The sequence below is a fragment of the Passer montanus genome, unplaced genomic scaffold (assembly GCF_014805655.1).
Source record: "Passer montanus isolate IOZ18808 unplaced genomic scaffold, ASM1480565v1 scaffold9, whole genome shotgun sequence".
Taxonomy (NCBI): domain Eukaryota; kingdom Metazoa; phylum Chordata; class Aves; order Passeriformes; family Passeridae; genus Passer; species Passer montanus.
In genome coordinates this window covers 12,538,220-12,564,603 of record NW_024374367.1, presented here as the reverse complement: position 1 = coordinate 12,564,603, position 26,384 = coordinate 12,538,220, and the positions used below count along the sequence as shown (strand labels likewise).

The 26,384-nt window shown below is 47.4% G+C and overlaps 1 protein-coding gene across 7 annotated transcripts in view; it reads left to right on the top strand.

Moving 5' to 3' along the window:
* The window catches only part of FRMD4B (FERM domain containing 4B), a 132,975-nt gene that overhangs the window by 80,033 nt on the left and 26,558 nt on the right, over positions 1–26,384 (top strand). For 6 of the 7 annotated variants that reach the window (XM_039695382.1, XM_039695385.1, XM_039695383.1 and 3 more), the window contains exons 6-8: positions 11,616–11,672; positions 12,616–12,638; positions 26,047–26,130. In XM_039695382.1, coding sequence (XP_039551316.1) covers positions 11,616–11,672; positions 12,616–12,638; positions 26,047–26,130 — 164 coding nt within the window. The remainder of the gene's footprint in view (positions 1–11,615; positions 11,673–12,615; positions 12,639–26,046; positions 26,131–26,384) is intronic. The other variant, XM_039695386.1, reaches the window with a different exon arrangement.

Sequence of the window (26,384 nt, the reverse complement as noted above, 5' to 3'; positions counted from 1 at the left end):
GCTTCCCCATGGGGGCCTGTGGAAAGTGGTGTTTTAAGAACTCTGAGCTGCTTTCGGCCCTTGTTCTCTCCAAAATGAGGCTGGAGAAGACCGCCAGGGCCCTGGCATCCCAAGTTCTGTTTGCCTCTGTAGATATCGTACGTATATTTGCGAGCAAAGCCAGATCGATTGTACCCCTGTAGTGTTATTGTATGAATAAACTAGGTCCCTTCCCCTGGCTGATTCACTGGACAGTGGAATCAGTTTTGGGTGGGAGGGGCTCATTCATCATAACCACGTATTTTAAGCCCATATTTGGGCTTTAAATTCCGATTTGGACTCTCAGGTGGACAGGCCACCTTACTTAACCCAGAAAAGAGACATATATAATTTATATGTGTTTATTAAATAGCAATCACAGTTGTTGGAATATTTTCTGTATTTACTTTCTGGTTGAAAAGCTTCCACTGTTTTCCTAAAATACTCAGATTGGTAAAATACATGTTTTTAAAAGGCTCATCAGGAAGTGGTAATGAAAATCCTAAAGAATAAGGTTGATTTGCTGCAGGTACATCTTGGTCTGGAATAGGAGTAGTGTGGCAGCCAACTTTGCCATGCCCCTACACGCAGCTGCACTTCAGTGAACTTTACTCTGATGCTTCTGGGATTTTCCAGTTAATGTCAAACTCTGGTGCCTTTTGTTTTCACTCATTGTTCAATCAGTTCTGAGGGGTCACTTGGTTCTTGCAACCTTTCCTTGGGAAACAACCCTTGGTGGTGGAGCTCAGTGTAGCCAGCCAAAGCTTTCACCTTCAATATGCTTCAGATTTTGGAAGATTCTTATTCAGGACCCAGTGTTCATTGTTTTATGAAAGCATATAGAAACCTGGAAGTGGTTGATGGCAGAGCTGTGGCTGTGCTTTGTACAGGAATTGCTTTCTGGAAGAGTGAAGGAAATTGGTGCATTTTTACAACTGAAGTTTGAAAGATGCTCAAAGAACTTGGGGCCTCACTGGTTATGGTTATTAAAAAGCAAATCTGCATATTTGACATATCTGCCACTTAAAATGAAGGGTCTTGGCAGCTTGTAGCCATCCTTAAATTGTTCCTTAACTGGAGCAGTTTAAAAAGACAACAGAAATAATTTTGGAATTGGAAAATGGTTCTGGTTTTGGGATGGAATGTGGAAAATGCCACTGCTGTTGAAACAAACCCTATCCAATATTAACACATTTGAGTGCCAGTATATGTGTTTATGTGTATGTATAAAGCATAGCAGAAAGCAAAGGAGGAGAGAAGCATAAAAAAAGAAGTTTGAAGGCAGGCTGGCTCTTTTATTTTTCCCTATGGTTTGCAAGGTGTGTGCTCTAATTGAAGCAACCCAAAGTGTGGCATCCCTGTTCCTGCAAGCAAAACTGCCAGAAGCAGGGGGTTGTGCTGTGTCCAGTTTCTGTGGGCAGCAGAGGGATGAGGAGCATCACTTCCTCCTGAGAGGAGGATCTCTGGGCAGCACCGGGTGATTCAGCATGCAGGGAAAGCTGGGGAGGCCTGGCTCTGCCTGCAGCTCGCTCTGTGCTGGCAGTTTCACAGCCCAGTTTCAAGCCTGTGGCTCCTTCAGCAGGAGCCAGTTCATCTACTCTCAAGTAGCTTTTAACCTTGCAATTAACTCTTGTAAAAATATTCTCTTCTACGTGGCAAACCTCAGGTCAGTCTCCAGCTTTCAGGGAGTTGTGAAGGGCACGTGGGGCCAGCCCTCATCCTAAACCCTTGGGATGGGGACAGGGGGATGCACAAAAGCTCCTCAGATGTGCTCCCACAGCCTGTCCTCTCCCCTGGTGCTGCTGGCTCCTTTGTGGGGCAGGGAAGGAGCCAGGGCATGTCTGAATGGGAGCATCCCCAGCTCCATGAGGCTGATGCTCACTGATGACAGCCAGGAATGTTCCCTGGCATTTCTCAGTCCTTAATCCAGCTCCAGGAGGTTGGACCTGCCTCAGCCTGGCATTTTGTTTTTTGCCTTTTTTCCCCTTCCTTTCCTTTCTTTGCTGTATTCTTGGAGTGAGGAAACCCCAGTGTGTCAAAAAGCAGGAGCCCACAGCCAGCCCCTGTGCTCAGGAGAGCTCCCAGTGCACAGGCAGTGCCAGAGGATGCCCTGCCAGGGCAATATCCTAGCTTGGATCTCTGCATGAAGCCTGTGCTCTATGTGGGCCAGGAATGTGGTTTGGGATGGATGCTGCAATACCTGGGGTGTGCTAAGGCCTGTGTGGATAAGATTGCTTAAAAGTCAGTTGTGTTTTTTTGCTTTCACAAAGGTGTTTCCAAAGTTTTCACTGCAGCTTTTCCCCATAGGGGAAACCCAAATCCAGGGTGGTGCAAATGCCTGATGCTTGAGTGCTCTTGTGACATTCCTGAGCACTGGCATGTGTTGATAGCACAGCACTGTGGGTACCTGTGCTCCCTTGGCCTCTGTCTTTAGAGGACAGTGATGTTTTTCTGAGCAGGGAGGGGGTGATGCTGCCCTGCATGTGCCACAGGCATGCCAGTGCTCCTGCTGGCATGTGGGGCACACCAGGAGAGCCAAAGACTTGGACAAGCCCAGCCAGCACAATGGCAAAGCTCTGTGCCAGCCCTTCCTGTGGAGGGGATTTATTCTTGGCTTGCAAGGTGCAGAGGCTGCATCAGAAATGTATTTACAGTGTTCTTTGAGATGTCTGAGTGTGAAATCCTGCAAGTGGCTGTATCTAATCAAAGAGAATGGAATCCCCTAAGGAAGTGCAGCACCTCTGGGGTCAGGCTGGAGCTGCTGGGCAGTGTGTGCTGGCTGTCTTGTACCAGATGAATAAAAATTTAGGGTAAATATTATAGCATGTTATATTCTTAGTTACATAATATATTACAAAATATGAGTAATAAATCATTAAATCAAAACCTGCATGACAGCTCTGAAAAGGATGAAGGCTTGCTTGGTGCTCTGCAGTGCACAGCCATGATTCTCTTCCTCACCTTTCAACCCCACATTCCTTCTTGCAAATCTCTCTGCTCCTTTCTGCAAATCAGGTACTGCTTTACCCTGCCAGGACTTGGAGGAATCTGGGCCATGTGCATTTTGCAATCTCTGTAGACATTTTGGCAAGGAAGGGACAAGATAGACAATAAAACCTCAGCTGCCAAAAACGTGTTTCTTTCTACTCCCCACCCACTCGCCCACCTCTGTGCTCTTCTGTACAGTCAAAGCTCCTTTTGCCTCTGGGACCTTTGCTGCCACGTGCCAGGTTCGTGCATCCTCTGTGACCTCTGTTCTTGTGCAGTCTCCTCTGCCTGTGGGGAGCTGGGGGAGACCCCTTTGCCTGAGGCACAAGAGGGCTGAGACCTCATTTTTACTTTGGTGAGGCCTCCTTTGCATGTGAACAGAACACAGCATGTGCTGTTGCACTTGGTGCCCCCTCACTGCACAAACCTTGGCATCCAGCTGAGACAGCAAATGCTGCCAGAGCTCTCACCCTGCCCTCCTGTCATGTCAAGCTGCCCATTTTCCCCCTGGTCTGGTGCTGCACTCCCCAGGCCCTCTCAGTGCTGTGTGGTCCCAGCAGCTGCCTGGCTCCTGCTCTCCAGCATCCACACTCTTGGAGCTTGGAGAAGTCACATCCATTGCCAGGAGCAGCTTGGACCACCGAGCAGGAGGTGGGAGCTGGTGATAATTATATATCCAGGTCTGTGGAAGTGCTTTCCAGTGACTTGGTTAAAAACTCGTTTATCCACATGCATTTTGGGAGAATGCAAAGGCTGGAGTTGCTTTGTGTACATCTGGGCTCTCATTTCTTACATGCCTCTCTTTTCCAAGGCTTTGAGTATCGCTGCCTGAGAACCTTCAGTGGTGACAGCTTCAGTTCAAAAGCCTTCTCTCCCATCATTGACTTCAAGAAGCTGGGTTAAGATTTATAGCTGTCTGAAACCTCGTGTACAGCTGGAATTTAGGAGAGTGGCAGCCTGGTGCAGTGGGTGTCTGAAATGGATGTGTTTGCACAGGGAGCTCTGTGGAGTGTTCAGTGTGTTATTGCACAGCCCCTGACCATAGCTGGGATGCTTGCAGGGAGGTGGGTCAGAACTGGTCACGCACATGCTGATGATAAATTTGGAAAGATAAATTAGTCTTTTCTTCTTTTGAAACAGCCAAGTTTGGAAAAATAACACCCTACTTGGCTAGCAAAGCACTGTCAAGTTTATTATGCATTAGGGCTAACCTCCATATAGCTCTGCAGCCATACAGTTGAGTCTTTGCCAGGCCTTAAAATATGTTCTGTAAACGAAGATCTTGGTCAAGTTGGCTGTGTTCCCCATTTCCTCTGTATCTCTGGGTGTTGGGGGGTTTATTTAAATCCCCATTTGTTTCAAGGACTTGTAAGAATTGCTTTAAAAAAGGGGAAAAGGGGGAAAAGTTAAAGGAAATGTAAGTTTTCAGAGGAGTCTGTGATAGCTCCATGAACAGCAATGCTTGTGAGCACTTGGCAGCCTGAAGACCAGTGCTTACCAAGAAGAGCTGTTGAAACAGACCCCTGGTGTGAGCATGAAGTCTGGCTGGTTCCCAGCTCAAGGGGAGCAAAGTGGTCATATATCAGAGAGCTCTCGAAAGTTTTATAATGGATATTTCCTAATTCTCCCCCAACTCCAGGGAGAGGGGAACGTTCCCATGTAGCCTTGTAACACAGTGTAGTCTGAACCTAGCCAAGGCTATGAAAAACCCCCTGTCCATTGCCTGAGTTGGCTGTTCTGCTCCCAAAGACAGCACATGCAGAGCCCAGGCTGAGGTTCAGCAGACCCAGTTGGCTCTTTGCTCCTCCAGGGCTGTTCTCTCCTGTGGGTTCTGCCATGGCAGGCACCTCCATGGCCCAGCCTTCACGTCAGCAGATGAGGAGGATGGAGTCTGTGAATAAAATGTGACAGGAGGGAGAGGCAGGACCCCACGCTGATGTAGTTTGGATATCTCCATGGGGCCCCCCACTCGTTACCCCCAGGGACCTCACATGGGGCTGTGCTGGTGGTTTTGGGGGGGCTTGGCCATGATGTGGGGACAGTCCAGGGCCTCCTCTGAGAGTGCTGAGGTCGATCCAAGTCCTGCTTTACAGGGTGCCCCAGGGACCTGTGAGGCTCCTGGGGAGGTGCAGGTTGTGTCCCAGCTGGGCTGGCCCATTGCCTATGAAGATCCAGTTGATTTGCAGCCAGAGTTGTGTTCCTCACATCTCTGGATGTACTCACCTCCTCCTGGGACTAACAACTGGGTTAATTGCCATGAAGAGTCCTGCACCTTTGATGTCCTGGCCACAGAGCAAAGGTGCTGTGACAGCTCAGCCAGTTCTGTTGTTGTGTGTGTTGATATCTCGCCATGATGGTGGGGTAGGAAAGCAAAAGGCTGTGATTATATGTTAATGCTAGTGACACTTGCTATGTACTCTGGCCTGCAAACCAGGGAAGTGTTCCTGCCTTTCCCCATTCTCTGCTTTTACTCTTGTGTTAATGAGAGGAAAGCAGCAGTAAACATGTTCCTGTTGCACTGTGCAGGTGAGTCCTGGAGTAGGGGCTCCTGTCCCTGGAGTTTCATCTACGTGTTGGCTGAGGCACAGAAAGCAAAGGGAAATGAATGAGAGTGGCTGGCAGAAACAGCAAAATAAAGGGTGTAACAGGAAAACCTGAAGCTGTCCCTTACCATGAGGCACTAACAGCTTTTATTTTTGTGCTGGGTTGGCCTCAGCCCCTGAGGTGGAAGTAGCAGGTCTGGCCAGGGAAGAGCTGTGTCAGCCTCTGCACGTGCACTGAGCTCTGGTCTCAGCCTGTGCTCCCTTGTGCTTGCTATGAGGGGCTCTGGGGTGCCAGAGCATGAAACAGAAGACACCATGGACCATCTAAATGCTGTGGAGCAGCTGTGAGGCTTTCTGAGCCACCCAGGCTGCAGGGCCCTGTGGGGGAAATGCAGCACAAGTGGAAATCTGAAGTGCTTCTCTGAGGAAGGTCAGGAGGAGCAGACTGCCTATAGCAGCTCGTATTCTGCTGCTTTTGTGCTTTGCCTTACCTCCCTGAGGTGCTGGAGGCAGACACTTGCTTTTTCTCAGCTTGGAGTGTCTGTCCTTGGGGAATTGAGTGCCAGTTGAGATGCTCAGCAAAGCCTGGTGCAGAAGGGAGTGGGATGGAGCCTCCAGTGCCTTGCAGGGCAGTGTGAACAGCAGGTGACACCGCCAGGGCTCAGACCTGGGTGTGAATGCTGGTAATTGGGACAGGCAGTTGCGAGCTGGAGGTTTTCCATGTGCTGCCAGTGTTTGTCTCTGTGCCGTAATTAATTCCCCAGCACAGCCACCCCGACAGGGCGAGTGACAGGATCTGCCTGACCTAGTTCCTCCTGCACAGCTTGTGTGGTGTAACAGGTTGTGGCCAACACCCACTGCCCTCCCCAGCCTGTCAAAAAAAAGCCTTAAAACACTGAAAAGCTGCTCAGCTTTCTGCACTGCTGGGATGTGCCAGCCCATCTCCCTGGCTGCCGGGACACACAGCAGGGACCCTGCATTCCTGGTGGGAATCACCTCGGTGCTGGATGAGGGCACAGGGGTGCTGGCACTGTGCTTTGTTCACTTGTCCACACCCAGCTAATTGCCTGCCTTGGTTTGAACGTCTTGGAGATGTTTGAGTCCTTTCTTTCCCTCTGACTAATTGCACCCTTCTTTCAGCTTTTTTAAAATCACCTTTCGGTAATCACTGGTAATTATATTCAGTCTTGTGGCTGTCTCGAGGCTATTCAATCATGGTGTGTGCATTTTTGGGGGTGTCTTTGGCTAACACAAACCTTTAAGGAATTAGTCTGAGGGAACAAGCATGTTGGTATCTTAATTCTCAAATCTGCAAGTGAAATGATTTTGTTGTCAGCCTTTAACCTCTGGTTTGAACAAACCATGTCCATTTTCACTTCTTGCTCTGGCTCTAAAGAGTTAAACATGACAGTTCCTGTGTGTTATTTTTTTTAAATCTGCTTTAATCTGAGTTTACAGCCTAAAGATTTGCTTAACATAGTTAATGCTCATCTGACTATCATCACTCTTGATCTGAGTTTTCATCAGGATTTCACACTTGTATCTCTATGGCAGTAAATTCTAGTGTTGTTGCTGTGTCTAATGAGGGTTTACTGCTCTATTCATGACCGAGCTTGTGATTTTTATCACATTCTCTGTCTGTGCAGCAAGACTTGAGCTCCTATCTGAACTGGGGGCTAAATTCTGCCCATGGGCACTGAAGGTTGAGTTGGTTTTAACCAGGTGCTGAGGTAGTGATGTACTCCTGCTCTACAGTAATTGCCAACCAGTTTGGACACCTGCTGCAGCCTTTTATTACTCTGATGTTTATCAGGATGACAAAAGCCACCACCTGAATCTGCTGGACCAAGTTCAGTGTTTAGATAAGCCAGTGGTCTTCTGGCTGAATCTATCTCACTGTTAAATGATCGGCCCCTGTGCAGACTCTAATTGAAAAATATCAGTTTCATCCCCTCCCTGGAGCTGCAGTCACCAGTCTGCTTAAGCTCATTTACATCCCAAATGTAGAAGACTCAGATTCCATTATCTGAATGACATACATCTACTTAACCTCATGCTGGTGACCTTGTTTCCACTTGGGATAAATCTAGGAAAACCTTCCACCTTCATCTCCAGCACGTGGCTGTGGGAGCTCTGGCTGCCCTGGCTCTCAGGGTCCCCCACTTACTCACTGAAGTCTCTGCTGGAATTACCCTGGCAATGACAGGCAATGCAAATTAATCTTCTTACAGTCATTTTCCTCGTCTATTTTTGAAATCTGACCTTGCTGATAAAGCAATACTGAGACAGAAACCCCCATCTGCCAACCTCCAGGCTGAAGGATGATTATAAAACCAAAATATTGCCCGAGTGAGTGGGAAGAGTCATGGTCCTGCACTTCAGAGCAACACATATCACTGTCTGGATTTGTGTCAAGCCAAGGGCTGTCCAGACTCCATGACAGCCCAGGGCAGAGCTGGATTACATTACAGCAGTGGCCAATTGGTGAGCCAGATGGCAAATAATGTTACATTATGATGAAAAAGTACTTCCAGGCTCAGAGGGAATTGCCCAAGACACTGTCACTTGGAGAGCATTAGCCTGTCAAATACAGGCTGAGCTGGGCTTTGGCATCCTTTGCTTCAAATCCTTGCTCTGCTACTCAGCTACTGCAGGACTTCAGTCCCTTCACTTCCCTGCACCTTCTCTTCTGTGATTTTTAGTCCCTTTAAAGGGTGAGCTGTTCTTTGGGTTGGTTGTTTTTTCTGTTTTTTTTCTCCTGAGCCTTTCTTAGAGTGGCCCCAGTCTCCTGCCACTCTTACTGGGTGGTGACATGGGACAACAACTAGGGCTGGTCCACCCCGTTCTAACGGTTGCAGCAGCTGGACAGATGTGATGGCAGCCCTGCTCCTGGGCTGATCTGTTTGTCCTCTTTGCTTGGTCAAGACACCTGCAACATCTTCAGGAGGTCAGGTTAGGGAGGACCCTCTTACCTCTTCACTCCTTCACAGCTTTTAAGCAAATTTGAAACTGAGGGCACTGGCACAGCAAATCCCTCATTCTGAAAGCAAAGGCTGAAACTTCCTCACCTGGAGAAGCCAGTCCCCCTTCGTGCTCTCTTGGGTCTCCTAAAATCTGAAATGAAGTGGTTTGTGGGATCACTGTTAACACTTGTGGCTGTGCCACAGCGGCCAGTAAAGTGACCAGAGTTTCTTAAGGCCAGTGTCTAGGAAAAAGCAAATAAACACGGAACAGCGGCCTCGTAATTATTCTTGCTAATTAGTTAATGGCTGTGAGTTACTTTGAAGATGAAAAGTGAGGAGGTGCTTGGTTATTAAGTCCCAAACACCCCTGTAAGGCCAGCAGCAGCTCTTGCTGTGGGTCAGCAGAGACTCTGCTGCAGCAGCTCATCAAGTGCTGCTGAGCTTATCGGGGAGCCAGCAATAAATCAAGAGGGCTTTGGAGAGTTAAATCTCCTTGATTTTCTTGTGGGCTTAAAAGGCAGTGAGCCCCATGTAGCTGACTCTGCCTTGGGGCAGGGCAAGGGTCTTGGTGAGCTTTTAAAGCCCCTTCTGTCCCTGTTTTCCCTGATTTGTGATCCAGGGCCAGCTTTGCTGAGCCAGATCTCACCTTTCCTGCTGAGCTGAGGTCCCTGTGATGGCATTTTCTCATATCTGAGTTCTTTGTCTGCTGGTGAAGGACACCATGGTGCTGGGGTGACCTGATCTCCCGTAATCCTCTCACCACCACAGCTGGCATCAGAGCTTGCTTGGGCAGATGCAATTTAAGCTTTCAAAAAGCCAGCTCAGATGTGCATGACAAAGACTAACCTGATACAGTCCTGGAAGTAACAAAGTGCCTTAAAATTGCACCTATGTGAAGAGTTTCTGGGCTGCAATCTTGCCTCTTTTCTTAAGCACCGCCATGAAAGGGATCTGAGGGATCTGAAGGAAGGATGCACTTCAAGCCATTTTTTTTTTCTTTTAACTTGTGATGCACCCCTCCTCTTCTTCTAATAAAATATGTCTGGGAATGCTTTGGGGGCTACTCCTGCATAGCTGGTGCCACACCTGTTGGGAAGGGGAAATTCCTCTTGGTCTGCCTGTCAGAGAAGCCTGGGGGAGTGCTGCTGCTGGAATGTTTTATTGACAAAGCTGGCAAAAACACTTCCTTTCCATGAAAATTGAATTATTTGTTTGTTCAACTTTTGAATTTAGTCTCTGTGGGCCAGACCTGCAGCTGTGGTAAATTAGCTCAGCTCCAGATGTGCCCTAATATATTTTGAGATGTCATTTCCCTGTATCTGTATGTAATTCTGTAGATCTTGCTGCTGCCCTGGTTTTGGCATTATTTCAGCTTTCAGTCTGCTCTGTCTCCTCATTCAGCCAAGAGATCCTGGGGGCTAAGGATGTGTGGGGATCTCAGTGACATGAGGCAGGCATCATGTCCACTATCTGCATTTGCAGAAGGTCAGTAAGAAAAAATCTGTGTTCCTGGGCTGCTCCATAGGCTCAGTTTTGTGCTTGGCCCACTGTTTGCAGGATGCAGGAGTAAAACAATGCAACTGTCAGTGCATCTCCTTTACTCTTCCAGCGTCACTGCTGGTCCAGAGTAGAACCAAGGGCAGGGGTTTTCCTGGTAAGAAACTAACCTGGAAATTTTGTACTTAAGCTTGTAAGCAGGAGAAAAAAAAAAAAAAACAAACCAGGATCCTCATGTAGCTTTGATGCTTTGGTACTTGTGGAGTTTCTGAGTACTTAGTGCTGTTGGTTTTGGGGTGGGCTCAAGGCACAGGAGATTTCTAGCATGGGGTCCATGCAGTTTTTCTGATTGCTCTAGAGCTCCAGTGGAGTTGAAAGAAATGAAAGCTGTGGGATGCAGGCTGAGCAGGGCAAAGGACTCAGTTATGCTGTCCTTGTGATTAATCAGTATGGCTGGTTTAGCATCAGGGGCTGTGTACCACAATCACAACAAACAAGGAATGACCCTAAAACTGTAAGCAGTAAAACTCTCTCTGGAGAGATGGATGTAGTTCCTTGGTTTTCTCTTGGCTGGTACAGGGCTATCCCAGTGGATAGATGCACCCAAACTCAGCTTCTGTGCTCTGGAGAGCACAGGAATGAGCTGGGACATAAATACTTTTTCTTGCAGATGGTGTCAGGGGTTTAGATCTTGTTAAATACTGCTGCCTGTTGAGCTGATACATGCATCCAACCATGCGTGTGCCATGCCCCATCCCTGCAAGTGCTGAATGCCAGGGCATGCAGTAACATGGTCTGGTGGAAGGGAGATAAATAGCTTTTCTTGCAGACGGTGTCAGGGGTTTAGATCTTGTAAAATATGCTACCTGTTGAGCTGATACGTGCTCGTAGGTGCCATGCAACCATGCGTCTGCCATCCCCATCCCTGCAAGTGCTGAATGCCAGGGCATGGAGTAATAATGGTCTGGTGGAAGGGAGATAAATAACTTTCTTGCAGACAGTGTCAGGGGTTTAGATCTTGTCAAATATGCTACCTGTCGGGCTGATACGAGCTCATGGGTGCCATCCAACCATGTGTCTGCCTTGTCCCATCCCTGCAGTGCTGAATGCCAGGGCATGGAGTAACATGGTCTGGTGGAAGGGGTCCGTACGAGCTCATGGGTGCCATCCAACCATGTGTCTGCCTTGTCCCATCCCTGCAAGTGCTGAATGCCAGGGCATGGAGTAACATGGTCTGGTGGAAGGCGTCCCTGGTCTAGTGGAAGGTGTCCCTGCCCAGGGCAAGGGGCTCAGGATGGTTGTTGAGGTCTCAAACCCAGCCAGTCTATGATTCCAACCCAAAGCAGTCTCTGCTTCTATGACCTTGAGGGGTGCACATTAAAACCCCTCGCTTGCTGCCTGGCAAAGGCGGCATTCCGGGGGGGCTCGGCCGCAGTACCCGGAGCAGCATCCCGTTTGCCAAGGCAGCCGGCGGAGGGCAGGGCTCGGGCTCGGGGGCCGGGCTGCGCTGCCGGCGGTGGCAGCGGGGACACGGGGCGGGAGCGGCGCCGCCTCCCCGGCCCCCTCCCCTCCCGCCCCGGCTCACGCTCTGCTCTCTCCGGCACAGGGGCAGATCGAGGTGGACAGCGAGACCGTCTTCAAGTTGGCCGCCCTGGTGCTCCAGGTGAGTGTCCGGCCCCGGGTTTGGCTCAGCGCGTTCCCCTTCCCGGCGTTTTTCCCCCGCTCCCCAGGGACGAGCCCCGCAGGGTTGTTTGTGGTCTCCGCGCCTGGGGGGGCTCAGAGGAAGCTGGAGCACATGGGAGTTTGTTTTCTCATAGGCGAGTAAGAGAAATATTTGTTTGAGGAGTTTTAAATTGAAAGAGTGAAAGCTAATCAAAGGAAGTAATTTATCTAGGCAGGTTTCCATTCAATTTATCACTTAGCCTAATTTAAATACATTCCAGAGATCTGGGAAGAAAAGTGTAAATATTGTAGTGAAACCAGCTATATTATGCCTGTGAATCTTCTTTTCTGAGCATATGGTTTTGATACCTTTGTTATGTTAAAATACACAGTGTCAGTTTCCTTTCATTAATCTAGTTTTGTTTTACTGAGACTTAAAACTCCAGTTATTTACCGCTTTCTATGAAATTCTGCCTTTAAAAAATTGGGGGTTTTTCCCCATTGCATTGTCATTGACAAAGTGCCACAGCAAAGCTGCAGCAGCAGCCTGATCTGCCTGAACAGTTGTTTTCATCTCGAGCGAGCGCAATTCCTCCCAACTGCTGACCTGACTGTACAGCCAACCTTTGCCTGAATGGGAGAGGAGGGAGAATTGTATTTCACTTCTTGTGCAGTAAAAGTGACATTTGATTTGCAATGTGAAACTCATCCCCGTTTTGGAAGCAGTTTTATTTGTGCTGTGGGTGGATTGTCTGCAGCTGGGAGCATGAGGGGCCAAGTCCAGCTCTTGAGCACATGCAGGCAGGATCGGTGTTTTGCAGGGAGTGTGGTGGGGGTCAGGATCTGCCCGCAGAGCTGTGGGAGTGGGGAAGTGAACAATGCTGGGAAAATCGAGGCTTTTGAAGAGATCATGTTTTAATTCTGTCACTGTTTTTCAATTGTAGGAAGCTAAAGGGGACTATTCCAGGTAATAACATTTTCCTTTCTAATACTGGTGGGCTTGATGGATGTGTTTTTCTGTGTTGGCATTGTATTGCAAACAATCACAAATGGGGGTAAAGTCCAGCTGCAAGCAGTGCCCGAAGAAAGTGAAATGTGCTGCTGGGCTGGATAAAATCTGAGTCTGCAGGGTGAGTAATGCCTTTTGTGAGCAAGCTCTGAGTCAAAACAGTGTTTCAGGCCACCACGCTCTGCTCCCCTCCCAAGTGTGGGTGCCACAGTGGGAGAAGGGGAAAGCTCCCACACTCCCCTGCCAGGAAAACCTGTGCTTTGCCAAACTTTTGCCAAGCAAACCATTGCCTATGCTTCTGCTGACTTGTGTTTGGGTCCACGTGGGTGACCTTGCCCACAGCCCTGCCCGTGCAGTGGCAGCACGTGCAGGGACACAGCCGTCAGCTGCCCCTGGGATCAATGAGCCGTGTTCTCCTGCAGCTGCCCCGGGGCCTCTCCCTCCCCACACTTGACCCAACAGTTGTGTTCTGGCTGAGGTGCGACCCCCTTGAGCTGTTTAAAGCTGCATCATCAGGTCTGCCTTCCCCTTGGAGGTGCTGCTTACCCAGCTCTGATTGTGATAAGGGGCTGTGGGGGAGCAGGTGGGGTCACCTGGAGCTGCTGGAGCCACGGGGAAAGACCTTCCATTAGCAACAGCTCACTAAGCAAATAGAGATTCAGAAGATTGGCTTTGGTCACGTTAATATTTTACTGCTTGCTGAGTTTCCATATGGGGGGAGAGGTGTGTTTTACGCTTTAGCTACAGCAGCTTTGGAGAGCGTTCAGTACAGACCTGTGTGCCCAAATGCAGGGAGCAAGTCACGTTTGACTGCCAGAGTAACTCTGTTTTCCCTTGAGGGGGCAGTTGTCAGGTAAATGCCAGTGCCAATCCCTAGACCCCTTCCCTTCAAAGGCCTGTCCATTCTCTGCCAAAGGACACGCTCTGTGAATCCATCAAACCTCCTTCTCCTCCTGTTCGTTGGCATCCTGTCACACCTGCAGGGAGAAAAAGGTGACTTTGATCAGCTGGGTGGGCTGGCTGTGCAGACCATTTCTGCTCCTGTTCATGCTCTAGACCTGCTCTGTGACCCCCAGTATACTGCTTATACCTGCAGCATGCTGCATTTTTCTCTAGTAAGACCCTTTATCTTGCCTGATCTCTACAGGGACGCCCTAAGCTTAGCTCAGTTAGGCACAGGTAACCAGAAAATCACTGCTGACTCCACAATAAGTAACTTGTTAAGCTGTAGCAACCGGTGGCACAATTTTCCTGATTCTCAAGAACAGAGGTTATTGTTAAAAACCACCTTAGTGGTGAAAAGGTCCCTTATGTGGTTTAAACTTAACACAGCCTCCTTATCATTTGCCATAAATAGGTTTGTAAGTATGGCTTCACGAGCCCAGGAACTGTGTCTGTGGCTGTTTTCCATGCTTCCCTGGACACATTGCAAGGAGTGGATTGCCTGTGGTTACCTTCAGAAGTATTTAAAGAAAATTGTAGGGAGAAGAGCACTCTGCTACAAGAGTGATTTCCAAATGCAGTTCTTCCCTGAAGAGTTGCATGGAAATAGCTGCAGCAATTGTTTCCTCTGTTAAACTGAACATATGTTATGCCCCCATGGCAAATGAACACAGCCAGCTGTCCCAGGCCCAGTGAGCACACCAGGAGTGAAGGAATTTCATGTCATATCATAAGTGGTCCTTTGGGCCAGTGCTGATAAAGCACTGGCTTAATTACCAGCATATCTTAACGAGGATACTGAAGGACTGGCCTCTGCTGCACAGCTTGCTGTGCTGCACAGACTGTGTCCCTGCAGCAGTGCTCCTGTGCAGTGGGATTTGCCTCCCTGTGCACTGTCTTGAGTTTAGAGTGTTCTCTGCTCGCTGTCACTTGGACATTCTGCTTTGAATCACCTTCTGGAATGTGGCTCTTGCACCACCTCAGCTTCCGTGAGAATGTGCAGGTTGATTTTTTTGATGCTGGATTAATGCTGAATGAGCGCAGGAATTGCCTGAAGTCCTGGAGATTAGCTCTGTGGAAGTGAGGATTGGGCCAGTCCAGGCAATGCTGGGGATCTCTTCCTGTCTGATTTTTCCCACACATCCCGTAGGCAGCTTTTCCATGGGGACACATCCTGTGGTGGGGTCACCGTGTGGCATTCCCACTGACATCAGCTCCGTACCAGGGTCCGAACACGGCAGACTCCTGTGGTTCTACAGGAACCTCTTTCCCAATCCACTGCTCAAATTCCCAGATAACACCCTGATGGCAGGGAGCAGCAGCCTGCTGAGAAACACCCTCCCCTGCCCCATGCTGAGTGGGTGAGCACATTCCTTGGAAATCTGTTTCTTTTCAGTGAGCAAACCTGACACGTGGGCGCTTGGAGAAAGTAAAAAACTTTTGATTTCTACACCACCAAGGTCACTCTGGAGGGGCTTTGCAGTCTGGTAGCACTGGCAGCCTGGGAATAGCAGGGACTCTGGGGTTTGATCCTTGCAGGTGCTTTGCAGGACCCCAAGGTCCTGAGCTGGGCTCTTACTGGACAGGGGTTTCACAGAACCATGGAATGGTTTGGGTTGGAAGGGACCTTAAAAATCATTCTGTTTGTGCCTTCTTATTTGTGGAGAGATTTCATGCAAGAGGAACCAGAGAAATCCCACTTTGGGAGTACCCTGGTTTTGAAGATATGTTTATAATTTGGGAAGAGGCTTTATGTAAGATGAACGACTCAAATCCCACTTTGGGAGTACCCTGGTTTTGAAGACATGTTTATAAAACTTAAGTGCATGCTTCAAAATTGCATCCCCAGCATGTTCTGATTGGACAACTGTAGATCCTCAAAGGCAGCCACGACTGGCTTTGGGACACGGGAGGAATGAGGAGCAGAGGTGGCAGCAGGCCACCCTGTACCCATTTCCTTTTCCTGTTTACCCAGCTGGTGATCCCAGCCAAGATAATTCCCTGCTGTGTGTGATGAAGAGGATGTCACAGGGATGCCCAGTGAGCTATCCCTCTCCCCATTACCTGGGATGGTGTCAGGGCTGCCCTGAGCAGAGCAGGACAGTCCTGCAGCTCTGCTGTGCCCAGGAGGGCTGGGATGCTGCAGATTCCTGCCCCTCTGCCTTCCTGTGCAGCACTGGGCACGCTGTGCTCAAGGGGAAGGATGTAACACTGGCTCATGTTTGCTTTTCACAACTCATGCATGGCTTCCAGTTGACTGCTCCTGTGTTTAAGCTGAGTTCCCAGCACTTTTTACCCAGCTCCTGCAATAGGAACCCCAAGCAAGCATTAGTCATTGGAGTTTTGAAACTCTGCGTGAGTTAATTGTGTTTCTCTATTCTCCTATTTGCAAATGAAACAGAAAAATCTGCAAGCCTGGTTTTATGAAATCTTAGTTTTAAACTCTATGCAAAGGTTTTAGAAAGATAATGTGATTCAAATTGCAGCTTCTGGCATGGCTCAGTTTTGGGGGGAAAACGTACATATTCTGTTTATTTTAGGAATTCTATTTGAATTTTAAAGAGACAATGTTTTGGCAGTCTGTTAATTATTCATCTTGTAGATATGCAACATAAAGCCTGGCCTCCTTGGGAAATAAATGATTTAGCTGTATTTAGTTTACAAATTAAGCATCTGCCCTCAAAAATGCTGTGAAATACTATATACTTTTATTTTCCTTTGTAGCTTGATGAGAGAGACAGTTTATAACTTAGAAGTCCTCAATGCTGTCATAGCACTGGAAAAATGTTTATCAAAATCAGATTAGCTACAGGGACTATATAAGGAAAGCAACTTTGAGGAAAAAAATAAGTTTATTTTCTGACTGGAAATCTTGGACCGTATTTTCCCCAGTACCATTTCCAGGACTGAAACCCAGCCATGCTCCCTGGAAGTTAATTAAATTGCTGGAGGAGGGCTTCTATTTTCTTTAAATAGCTGACACATTCGTTTTTGATTCTAGCCTGTGGGCTGCAAAGATAACTCCCGACTGGTATAACATAACACAGACAAAATAATGAATTCCTGATAGCTGACATGTGCAAGGCACCGGGGTTTATCGTTATGGGGGTGATAAAGACACTTTGTAAAAGGGAAAGGTTTGGGTGAGAGAGAGCCCTGCAACTGAGGCTATGGAGTAATTGGTTCAGAAACTCCTGAATTTTATAATCTACTTAGAAAAAAGCTAAGTTCTTGATCTAGGTGCAGAAAGTAGTATTAACAGTTTGCTCTTAATTGAGTGCTCAGAGTGAGATTTTTGGGTAGTGATTCTTTGGGAAGCTGAATATTTCGCCAGGCAAACTGGAAGATCTCTTGGTAGAAAAGAATGTGGGAAAGATAACATGGGCAGTGCAAGAAAATAGCTGTTGGAAAGAAGTTAATAATTGTCTGATAGCAAAGCACCTGCTCACTCTACCGCTAACCCCAAGATTAAGGTACCCTCAGGAGCAGGACACACCTGAGGTCTGCTGGAGGTGGCTTGTCCAGCCTGTTTCTGGGAATTTTGCCAGGTTCATGTGACCAAAATTCCAGGTGTGTCCACGCCCAGGGCTGGGGTTGGAGCAGGAAGACAAGTTTGGGGATGAGTTACAAGGGGACATCTCACCTGGGAGCTGAAGACCAGAGCCCAGTCTGGATCCAAATATTTCCTCACACCTGTGTCAGTAGGTGATACAAAAGAGCTGGTGGGTCACCAGAGGATTCACTCTCAGAACATCCATCAGGTGCCTGTAGCAGCACTGTAGTTTAGTTTCTGGTGTTCTTTTCCATGCAGATGCACTCTTTAAATGCCCATGCGCTGATATTCTGAGCCTTTTTGCAGGCTGTCCCCAGCTCCCCGTGGGCTGTGTCTGCCTGGCTGTAAATCAGTGCTCAGCCCTGGTGCTGCCTTGTGCCCCTTGTGCTCCTGGCCCTTGTTTGCCAAGTGACTCATTGTGTGCTTTGCCTTTCAGCTGTGACTCCCAGCACTTTTTCTTTAAATACCTGGTGAGGCGCTGGCTCTGAACCATTAACTCTGTCTTGGTCAAACCCAGCTGTGTGCTTTCCTCAGCTCCCTCTTTTTCAATAAACAGCTGATTTAGGACAGCATGAGCAATGATCTGCTTGCTCAGAGCCTGTTAGTTGAGGGGCTTGATTATTTATTTTGCTTTATTTGGGAGCATCTGATGAACCAAGGTAGTAAATAAGCGAGTTTAGGGAAAGTCATGTTTCATATCTGTTTCATACGATGATGATGATCACCCTACTGACAGGTATCAGATACCCACTTTCCCAAGAGCTTAATTGAATTTTATACCCTCTTAAAAGAAAGCTGGTTGAAGACTGCAGTAATTTTTCTCTAGCAGGGTGAAAATTTTGCTTTCTTTGGTGAATCCCTTCAGGTCTGCCATGAAGAACAGGAGCTGAGGGGAGCCAGGCTGAGCTGCATCTCCCAGCTGCTGAGCTCCATCTCCCAGAGCACTGAGGCAGCAATTACAAGATGAAAACACTGTTTTCTCCTGGTGTTTTATTTTTCATGTAAACCAGGTGCAAATACAAAGAAAGAGTACTTAAGATGCCATTTCTTGTATAGACTTTTCATAGCAACAGGGTTTTTTCCACTGGTGCTACTTGTAGATTCATCCAGTTCATGGCAGACTAAAGCATATGCAGTCTGCAATGATGTAACTGTAATGGTTTTTTACAATTTCCTATTTTAAAGTAGTTTTGTAAGGACTCTCAGGGAATTTGTATAGAATGCTTATTATGGAGCAGATTAATTAGGTGGAAGCACTGTGGGTGGAAATGAGCAAAAAGGATTAGAAGAAGAGGGGGGGAAAAAAAGGATGTTTGCAGTAATTTAATAACCTGATCTCATGGGATTTACTACTTGCATATAGCAATGTAACTCTTAATATTCACACATAATTATGGCAGTTTGGTAAGGAACAGTAATTTTTAGATTTCATATGCATGATATTTGTACAGTTTCCCGAGGGGCAGAAAAAGGGTTACTGTGTTTTGTCCTCTTCAATAGTCCCTTCACAGTACTTTCTTTTCTTTGGTTTTTCTTTTTCTTTTTTTTTTTAATTATTTCTAACTGAGAGAAAAGAGCTAAAGTGGGTACAACCCAGCCACCTAGAGAGGTCTTTTGTGTGTGCTCTGCATGCAAAACAGATGAGAGACAAGGCAAGCAAGGTGCAAGGAAATTCAACATCCCCCAACTTGTCCCCCATGCAGGGGAGAAGCTGTCACATGGGGTAGCACCGTGACATCCACAGCCATAGGTAAAAGATGATTTTCCCTTGTCCTAGAAATTCCCTTAAGTAGAGGTTCAGTATTAAAACACGTGGCCTTTTCTATTGTAAAAATCACATTTCATGGTGAAAAATCACATTTCACCTCCATTTTGTCTAATATCTGAAAACCCTTGTCAGGTCTACAGGGATTTTTTTTCCAGTCTTGCACCCTCAGCTGTGAGCAAGAGTTTGGGCTCTGGTCTAAGTCTTAACAACATCCTCACTCTAGGAAAGCAGAAGTAAATCTTTTCTTTGCTTCCTGTGGTGGCCGAGATCTATCACATGAGGTGTATTTTGTGCTTTGAGGAAATGGAGTGACAGCTTTTCAACGTCAGCTCTTTTGCTTTTGCAGATTTGTCAGGTCTTTATCATTATTTGGACACTTTATTTTTCTTGTGGTTCCATGTATCTCCATGTATCAGCTGGGCTGTGATAACAAGCTTTAAACTTTGCTACTGTACTCAGACATGCTAAAAACCCACAGCTAATATGGCTAAGCTGACCTTTGTGTGAACAGGAAGAAAGTGTGAATGTTAGAAATAACAGTCTGCTGTTGGGAGGAAGGGCTTGGGATCCTTCAAGCGTTGTATCAGCTGTGAATATCCATCTTTTGCTTGGCAGTAAATCCCCAGGTAAAGCTGAGCCGTTCTGCTTTTGTCTGGTCTGGTACGGGAGCACTGTTAACATGTGCTGTGGGTATGAGCAAGCAGCTCTTTAAACATGGATATGACATAGCAGGTCTGTGGGATGGAATCTGCCACCCGTTGTAGGTCCAAGGATCAAATGGATTTGTTTTCAGAATATTCATGTTTGACATCAAAAGCTGCAAAAGAAGACCTGAGGATGTAGGGCAGCTCCAGGTCACAGATTTTCCCTAGCCATGAAGAGCTGCTTCCTTGGCACCCTGTTCCTCATATGCAAAGTGGAAGTTGTAGCATTGTCTCATCTGCCAGGGTGGCTCTGGGAGCAGCTCATGTTCCCATTGTCTGCTCACCATACGGAGAGGTGTGTGCATACAGCTGATGGGAGAAGTGTTGCATTTTCCTTGGTGCTCCTGGCCCATCTTCCAAAAGCCAGTGTATGGAGTCACCAAAGCCCAGCAGATCAGCAGGTGCTGCTGCTCTGCCCAAGAGTTGGGCAGCGCTTGGGAAGCAGAGAAATTGGGCTCAGGGAACAGGGCTGGAGCTCAAGGTCAGGCCTGAGAGTCCAAGGCTCTGGTCCAAGCATGAGGAATGGCTGTCCACTCCCAGCCACACTTTGTGTTTGGTGCAGCTCCTCCTTGAGCTGTGAAACTAAAGCTGCACAAGGTGGGAACCCGCAGCACAGCCACAGCCTAAATGTCCAACAAACTGGGGTTGAAAAAGCCATCTGCACTGCTTATCAGGCTCCTTCTCACAGATGGGGTTGGAAGGCTCTTAAATGCCCCTTCAAATACCTCTCTGAGCAGGCGGCTGCTATCTGCTGTTCAAGTGGCAGCCTCTGCAGCCCTGCCCCCAGCAAAACTCCTGCTGGCTGCGGGGAAGGTCGGGCTCTGGCAGTCCTGTACCAACGGGAGCCCCTTGTTCATGGCCTTTCCACATCCTGGGCTCCCCTCAATAGAAAAATAACTTTCTTGAGTGTGCCAGCAGACCATAAACTGAAAGGTTGGGAAATGATGGGAAACGTCTGGCATTTGTCACAAAAGAGGATTTGTCGGAGAGCACATTTCAAAATCCTGCTGCCAAGATCCTGCTGCTCTCGCATACTCAAAAGCTGCTAAATCCATCGTCTCTCCCTGCACCTCTCCTGCTCTCTCTTCCTTTCTCCCCCTTTTTTCTCCTGCACTTTTAACCCTGCTCACTTTTTCTCCTCCACTGCCTCACTGCTTGCTCCTCACACCTGTTTCTCGTGGTCCTCGAAGGGCAGAGCAACCTCCAGGGGAGCCTGAGGTTGCCCTGCTCTTTATTTTACAGCAAACCCAAAGCCTACAGAGCAGGCACCTGTTGCTCAAGCAGCCCAGCTACAATGGGGTGGTCCATGTTGCTGGCTCTCATCACTGAGTGTGAGGAATGGGAGCACCTTGGAGATCTTGGTGATGTTTCTCTGAGTCTGGTCACTTGAGAAAATCACTTTAGGACCAGGCTGGGGTGTGGGCAGCAGCACAGGATTGTTCTTGTACAATTTGGTGCAAAGGAATTTGGTGGTCCTTCTCAAGAAATAGGGCTGTTACTGACATCAGCTGAATAATCTGACCCTCTGAAACCCTTGATGGTCAAGCTTTCAAGCATCTACTCTAATTTTGTGCTGTTTTGGAGTTTGTTTGTTTTTGTTTTTTTTTTGCTAGCTCTAAATATCGTGAAGAGAGTGAGGTGACAAATCCTAGTGGAAATGCTTTGAATTATCTGCATGATGTAGGGTAATAGTGCATCATACTTTTGCTGTGCAGCTGCACACTTCCCTGAATCTCATTTGTAATTCTCAAATTTGCTGATACTTAGATGTCCATGAAATAACTTCCAGGTTAATTTTGAGAGGCTGACTGACATTTTCTAAAGGCAAGGCCACTCTAAATTCTACCTGTGCTATGCCTAAAATTCATTTCAAGAATTAACTGAATTTAAGATAATGACATTTAGGAGGACCTGGGAGTGACTTATCCAATGATCCTGTAGCAACACGATAAAGTGTTTGTGTGAGGTCAAGGAACTCCAAGAATAAAGTTGCTATACAATGCACTTTCCCTAGTGATAAATTTGTATCTTATAACGTGTTATAAACACAGTTCAGCAGAGGCAGACACACCTGCCCTTGCTTTAGTGAGTTAAGAGTTGTCTGAAGTCCTGTCCTCATCTAGTTGTTAATATTTACAAAGAATCTGTGGGCTGATAAGCTTCTATGCTGTAGTCCAGTATATGGCTTTTGCTGCTGGGTGTGTTGCTTGCTCTTCAGTTTTGTTACTCTCATTAACCACATCTTACTCCATCTAAGCTCTTACCTGCTTTAGCAAGGGGCATAAGCTGGTTTTTGACAGTAGGTGCAGGGAAACCTATTGACAAATGGTCCTAATTAGCACAGTTCTGTAAATCTTTGCCTGGCAGGGAGTGTTGTATCATTCCATTACAAGCTGTCAAGATACACTTTCTGGGGGCATTAATATGTAACTCTTCTTTAATTTTCAGTAATGTGCTCTAGGAAGAGTGTGCCATGATAGCCTGGCTTGGTTCCTTCATGGATTTCTGGTGGGGGTTTTAGCAAGATGCCTGAAATCTCACTGTAACATCAGCAGGTTGTAGGAAGCTCATGAGATTGGTCCTGTTTTGCTGCTGGAGTTTCAAAGTGGAAAGTCCTATTGATAGTATGGTACATGATTAAATATTTTTAATCATGTTATCTGGTTATTTTAGAGTTAAGCTCCCTCTATATAGAGCTAGCACTGATGAGCAGGGCATGTTGGGGACAGCATCTTGCCCAACATTTGATCATGTTGGGACAGAGAATTAATTATGGGCAGTACCAGGAGTGCAAGTTGAGGTTTGGTATGAGGAGGCTCTGATGCAGATTTTCATTATTTCCATTAGCCTTGCCCAGATTGATTCAAGTTCTGCTTTGTATCTGCCAGAGAGAAAACTCCTGTTTAGAGGGTGGAATAGGAAGGAAAGGGTCTGTCTGCTGCTTTTGTTTAATTCTTCTCCATAGTGGAAAAATACTTGAGTTGAGAGTTTCCTATATTCTCCTCCTGGGGAATAAACAAACCTTTTGCCAAAAAATGTTCAGTCCCTTTGACTCTGGGCAGTTTATGTATTGAAATTATGCCAAAAACTGCCATTCCAGAAACCCCCTCTGTAGCAGGGGTCAGATTAAATGCAAGTTGGACCTCCCCAACCCGACAGCCACGTTCCTCCTCCTGGTGGGAACCCACCATGGATATGCCAGATACAGCACTGGGTGTTTGGCTGGCAGATAATGGGGATGGTGGGACATCTGGAGCCGGGGCTGTCTGCCCTGGGATTGCTGTATCACCTCGTGGTCCTTGTGAAACCAAACAGGAACAGGTCATAACTCAAATCGCTGCTCCTGCTATCGGGAGTTGTCACCTCTGGGGAACAGCTGGGTCTCAGAGGGCTTGGGAAAGTGATCCTGAAGGTCAAGGGGAGATTTGCTTGGTGCAGATGAAGTGATAATGGACTCTGTGGAAGAGGGGGAGGACCATTTGAGGCTTTTATTATCCCTGAAGCCGTGAATCATCCCAAACGCTAATCCTGGGGCGTGCAGTCAGCAGATCCAGGCTGCTGCGTGCCAGCCTGCGCTGTCTGAAGGCATCCAGCATGCAAGGAGCTGTGCCCCGTCTCTCCCAGGTCTTTTACATTTTTCTGGGATTGTTTCATGCGTGATCTTACAATTATGCAGGGGGAAAAAAATCCTCATGTTGCTTCCCAGAGAGTTTCAGGCCTTATAAGTCCATTTGGGTGGACTTCTCCCAGTGCTTGTGGATGGGATGGTGTCTGAACCTCAGGGTGTGAGGTTGGGTCCTGTGAGGAAGACAAGTCCCAGGAGCCAATTTTGCCTCATAAAATCAGTGTTGCTGCGAGAAATTGGATGGGTTTGTAAGCTGGCAGAGGAAGAGAGAAGGCCGAGCTCTGCTGTAAGCTGTCACGGCTCCGTGGCCTCTGCCTGCTGACAGTCTGCAGCAGGGCTGTGGTTCTGGGTCAGTGCTGCAGGGACGTGCCCCCTGTCATGGCACAGACGTGGTGACAGCCCTTTGATCACTGCATGTCCCAGATCAGAGCCCACAGGCCCTGCTTGGAGGTGGCTTTGCTGGCTGGGCCTCAACATTTAAATTCAGTGGTAGACATTTTCATATTGATGAGCTGGTACTCATCACTCAGTCTTAACTAACACCCTCCTTTTGGCATTGGTGAGGATAAAGTTGCTACTTAGCCACATGTAGAGAGGCAAGGGGCCCAAAAACCAAACAGAGGGTGAGGGGCCCAAACAGGAAGGCGAGCAGCGCGGTTGGAGGCCGCAAATGTTGCAGAAGGTGGCGTTTCAGAGCATGGGAGATGCAGCTGCCAGGATTTGTGGCATTTCTTCAGACTGTCAGTGATGGGGAGGCTCCTGGCCCTGTAGTGGTTGGAGGAGGAGAGTGTGGGACCTCTCCACCCATGTGTGGTGGTGACAGCTGGGTGTCAGCTGTCCCCGGCTCTGCCAGAGCTCAGCCCTGGCCTCCCAGCATCAGCCTCCTTGCTGCCTCAGCCCTTAAAACCAAGTTACTAAACAGGGGTTTAATAACCACCCATTAAACCTCTGATAATGAATATGGTGGGGCTCAGAATCTACATTTACAGAAACAGCCCTTTTGTTTGGTAAAAACGAGCTATTTTGTTAATACTTCCTTCCAAAACCTCTCCTACTTCACTGTAGTTCCCTGCCAACTCTGCCTGCTAGAGCAGCCATTGCAGTGATAAATCAGGTTTAAAAATAGGAGGAGAATTGTGGTTTAATTATCAATTATCCTGTGAGTCCATGACTGAAGTTGGACAGGACCTTGGAGGGCTAAGCTGTCCAGCTTTAAGAGAGAGTTCAGGCCATGTTGTATTTTGTTGTTGTTGTTTTGGGGTTTTTTTTTGTTTTTTTTGTTGGGTTTTCTTGTCTTTTTTATTTTTTTTTATTCTTTGCTCTGATTTCTGAGGCCTCAGAGGAGTGTGCTCTGTGTCTGCATTTTCATGTGACCCTACAAACCCCTGGTAATCTGCCTTCTCTTAGCAAGCTGAGATGTCCTGCAGCCTTTTGATCTCATCAAAATGGGCTTGCAAGGGGTGAATAAAACTCAGCTTTTGTGAGCATTGGCTGTATTTGAGTGCTGGAAGGAGAGACCCTGATTTTCTACCCAGCTGTCCCTGTTAGTGGCACTTGGGTGCTGGCCAGCTTGCAAAGAAAAATGGATACTCCTGGCAGAAGAGTGCAGCAACCAGCACTCCTCGGTGCTAATTGACCCCTTCTTGGCAGCTTCATCAAAGACGTTGAAGAATAAATAGGCTGTTGATTGAACTGTTTTCTTGTCCCCAGAGGTGGTCCCCCTTACTCAGGGCTGAGGCTCATTGTCAGGGCTGGGGAAGAGCCTTGCAGAGCGATTAGCCTGTGCTCCCGAGGAACAAAAAAATCTTTCATCTCCTGCGTTTTCCATGTGACATCTGGGAGATGGAATCGTGGGTGGGGGGGTTGCTGTGTCCTCCATGTGCAGAGCTCCATCCTCAGTGCCCATGGCAAAGGGGGACATCGCTCTGATGAAAACTCCAACAGTTCAGTCTGATGAGAAGAGAGGTTGGGAGCAGAAAAACACCTTCAAGGGAAGCCTGGACAAAGTTGAGGCAGATGCTGATGGACGTGACTGGTGCATTCTTTGCATAGAAAAGTCGTGTTGGTGCTTGCTGCTGCTGCTGCAAAGGCACGCAGAAATCATGCCGAAATGAGGCGTGCAGGTTTCAGCTGATTAATTAATGGACCGTGTGAGGAGAAAATATGAACCATTTTACTGATGCCTGTAAATGGTTTTAAAATATTCTGCCGGGGTTTTGTTGTGACAAATTGCATTCACGTACTTCAGTCTCCCCGTATTTCATTTCAGGTTGGGCCTAGAGTCCAGAATATTTGAACTTTCTATAATGGGCACTCCAGGAGAACTGTTTTCACTGAAAATGTTTTAAAAACTATGAACCGAAACCCTTTGTTTTGAATCAGATCACTGTTAAACTTCTGTGATTTAACAAATACCACACTGCTTCATGAAATGTATTGTTAAAGACAGAGCAAAACCTAGCACCACAAGCCTTACTTTTGGGCTTTCCTGCAGCTGTTTCAGGGCTCGTTCTGCACTCAGCAAATAGAGTGAGGGTGTGCAGAATAAATATTGATATGGGGTGGCCTGAGCATCACGTGTGTGTATAATGAGCATGACACCATATCCATCACTGTCATGTGAGAGGGCATCTAGAGTTACGTTGCTATGACAGCCTGAGATGGGGCAGCACTCCACGTTTGTGAGCAGCAAATACAGCCCTTCCTTCTGCCCAAACTGATGAGTCCATCTCTGATTCACTAGCACTGACTTGGGGCCATTTTTGTTTTTTCAGTGATGAGAACACTAGAAAAGACTTGAAGACACTGCCTGTCTTTCCTACCAAGACACTGCAGGAGCATCCATCACTTGCTTACTGGTGAGCTGTTTAATTTAAAATGTAAATCTTCCTATGAATGATAACAACAATATCACTTTTAAGCAGTTTGCAAACTCCTCTAAAAGTTTTCAGCCCAGGACATGGAGCTAATTGCTCATGTTCAAACATTTCCAGTTTTTAGAAGATGATAAATTATGCAAGATCTGATGCAAATTCCTCCTTGAAAGTTTGCTCAAATTAAATTGCTGTGTCAGAAACTGCTGGATCAGAGTATGTGGGGACCCTGCAATAGA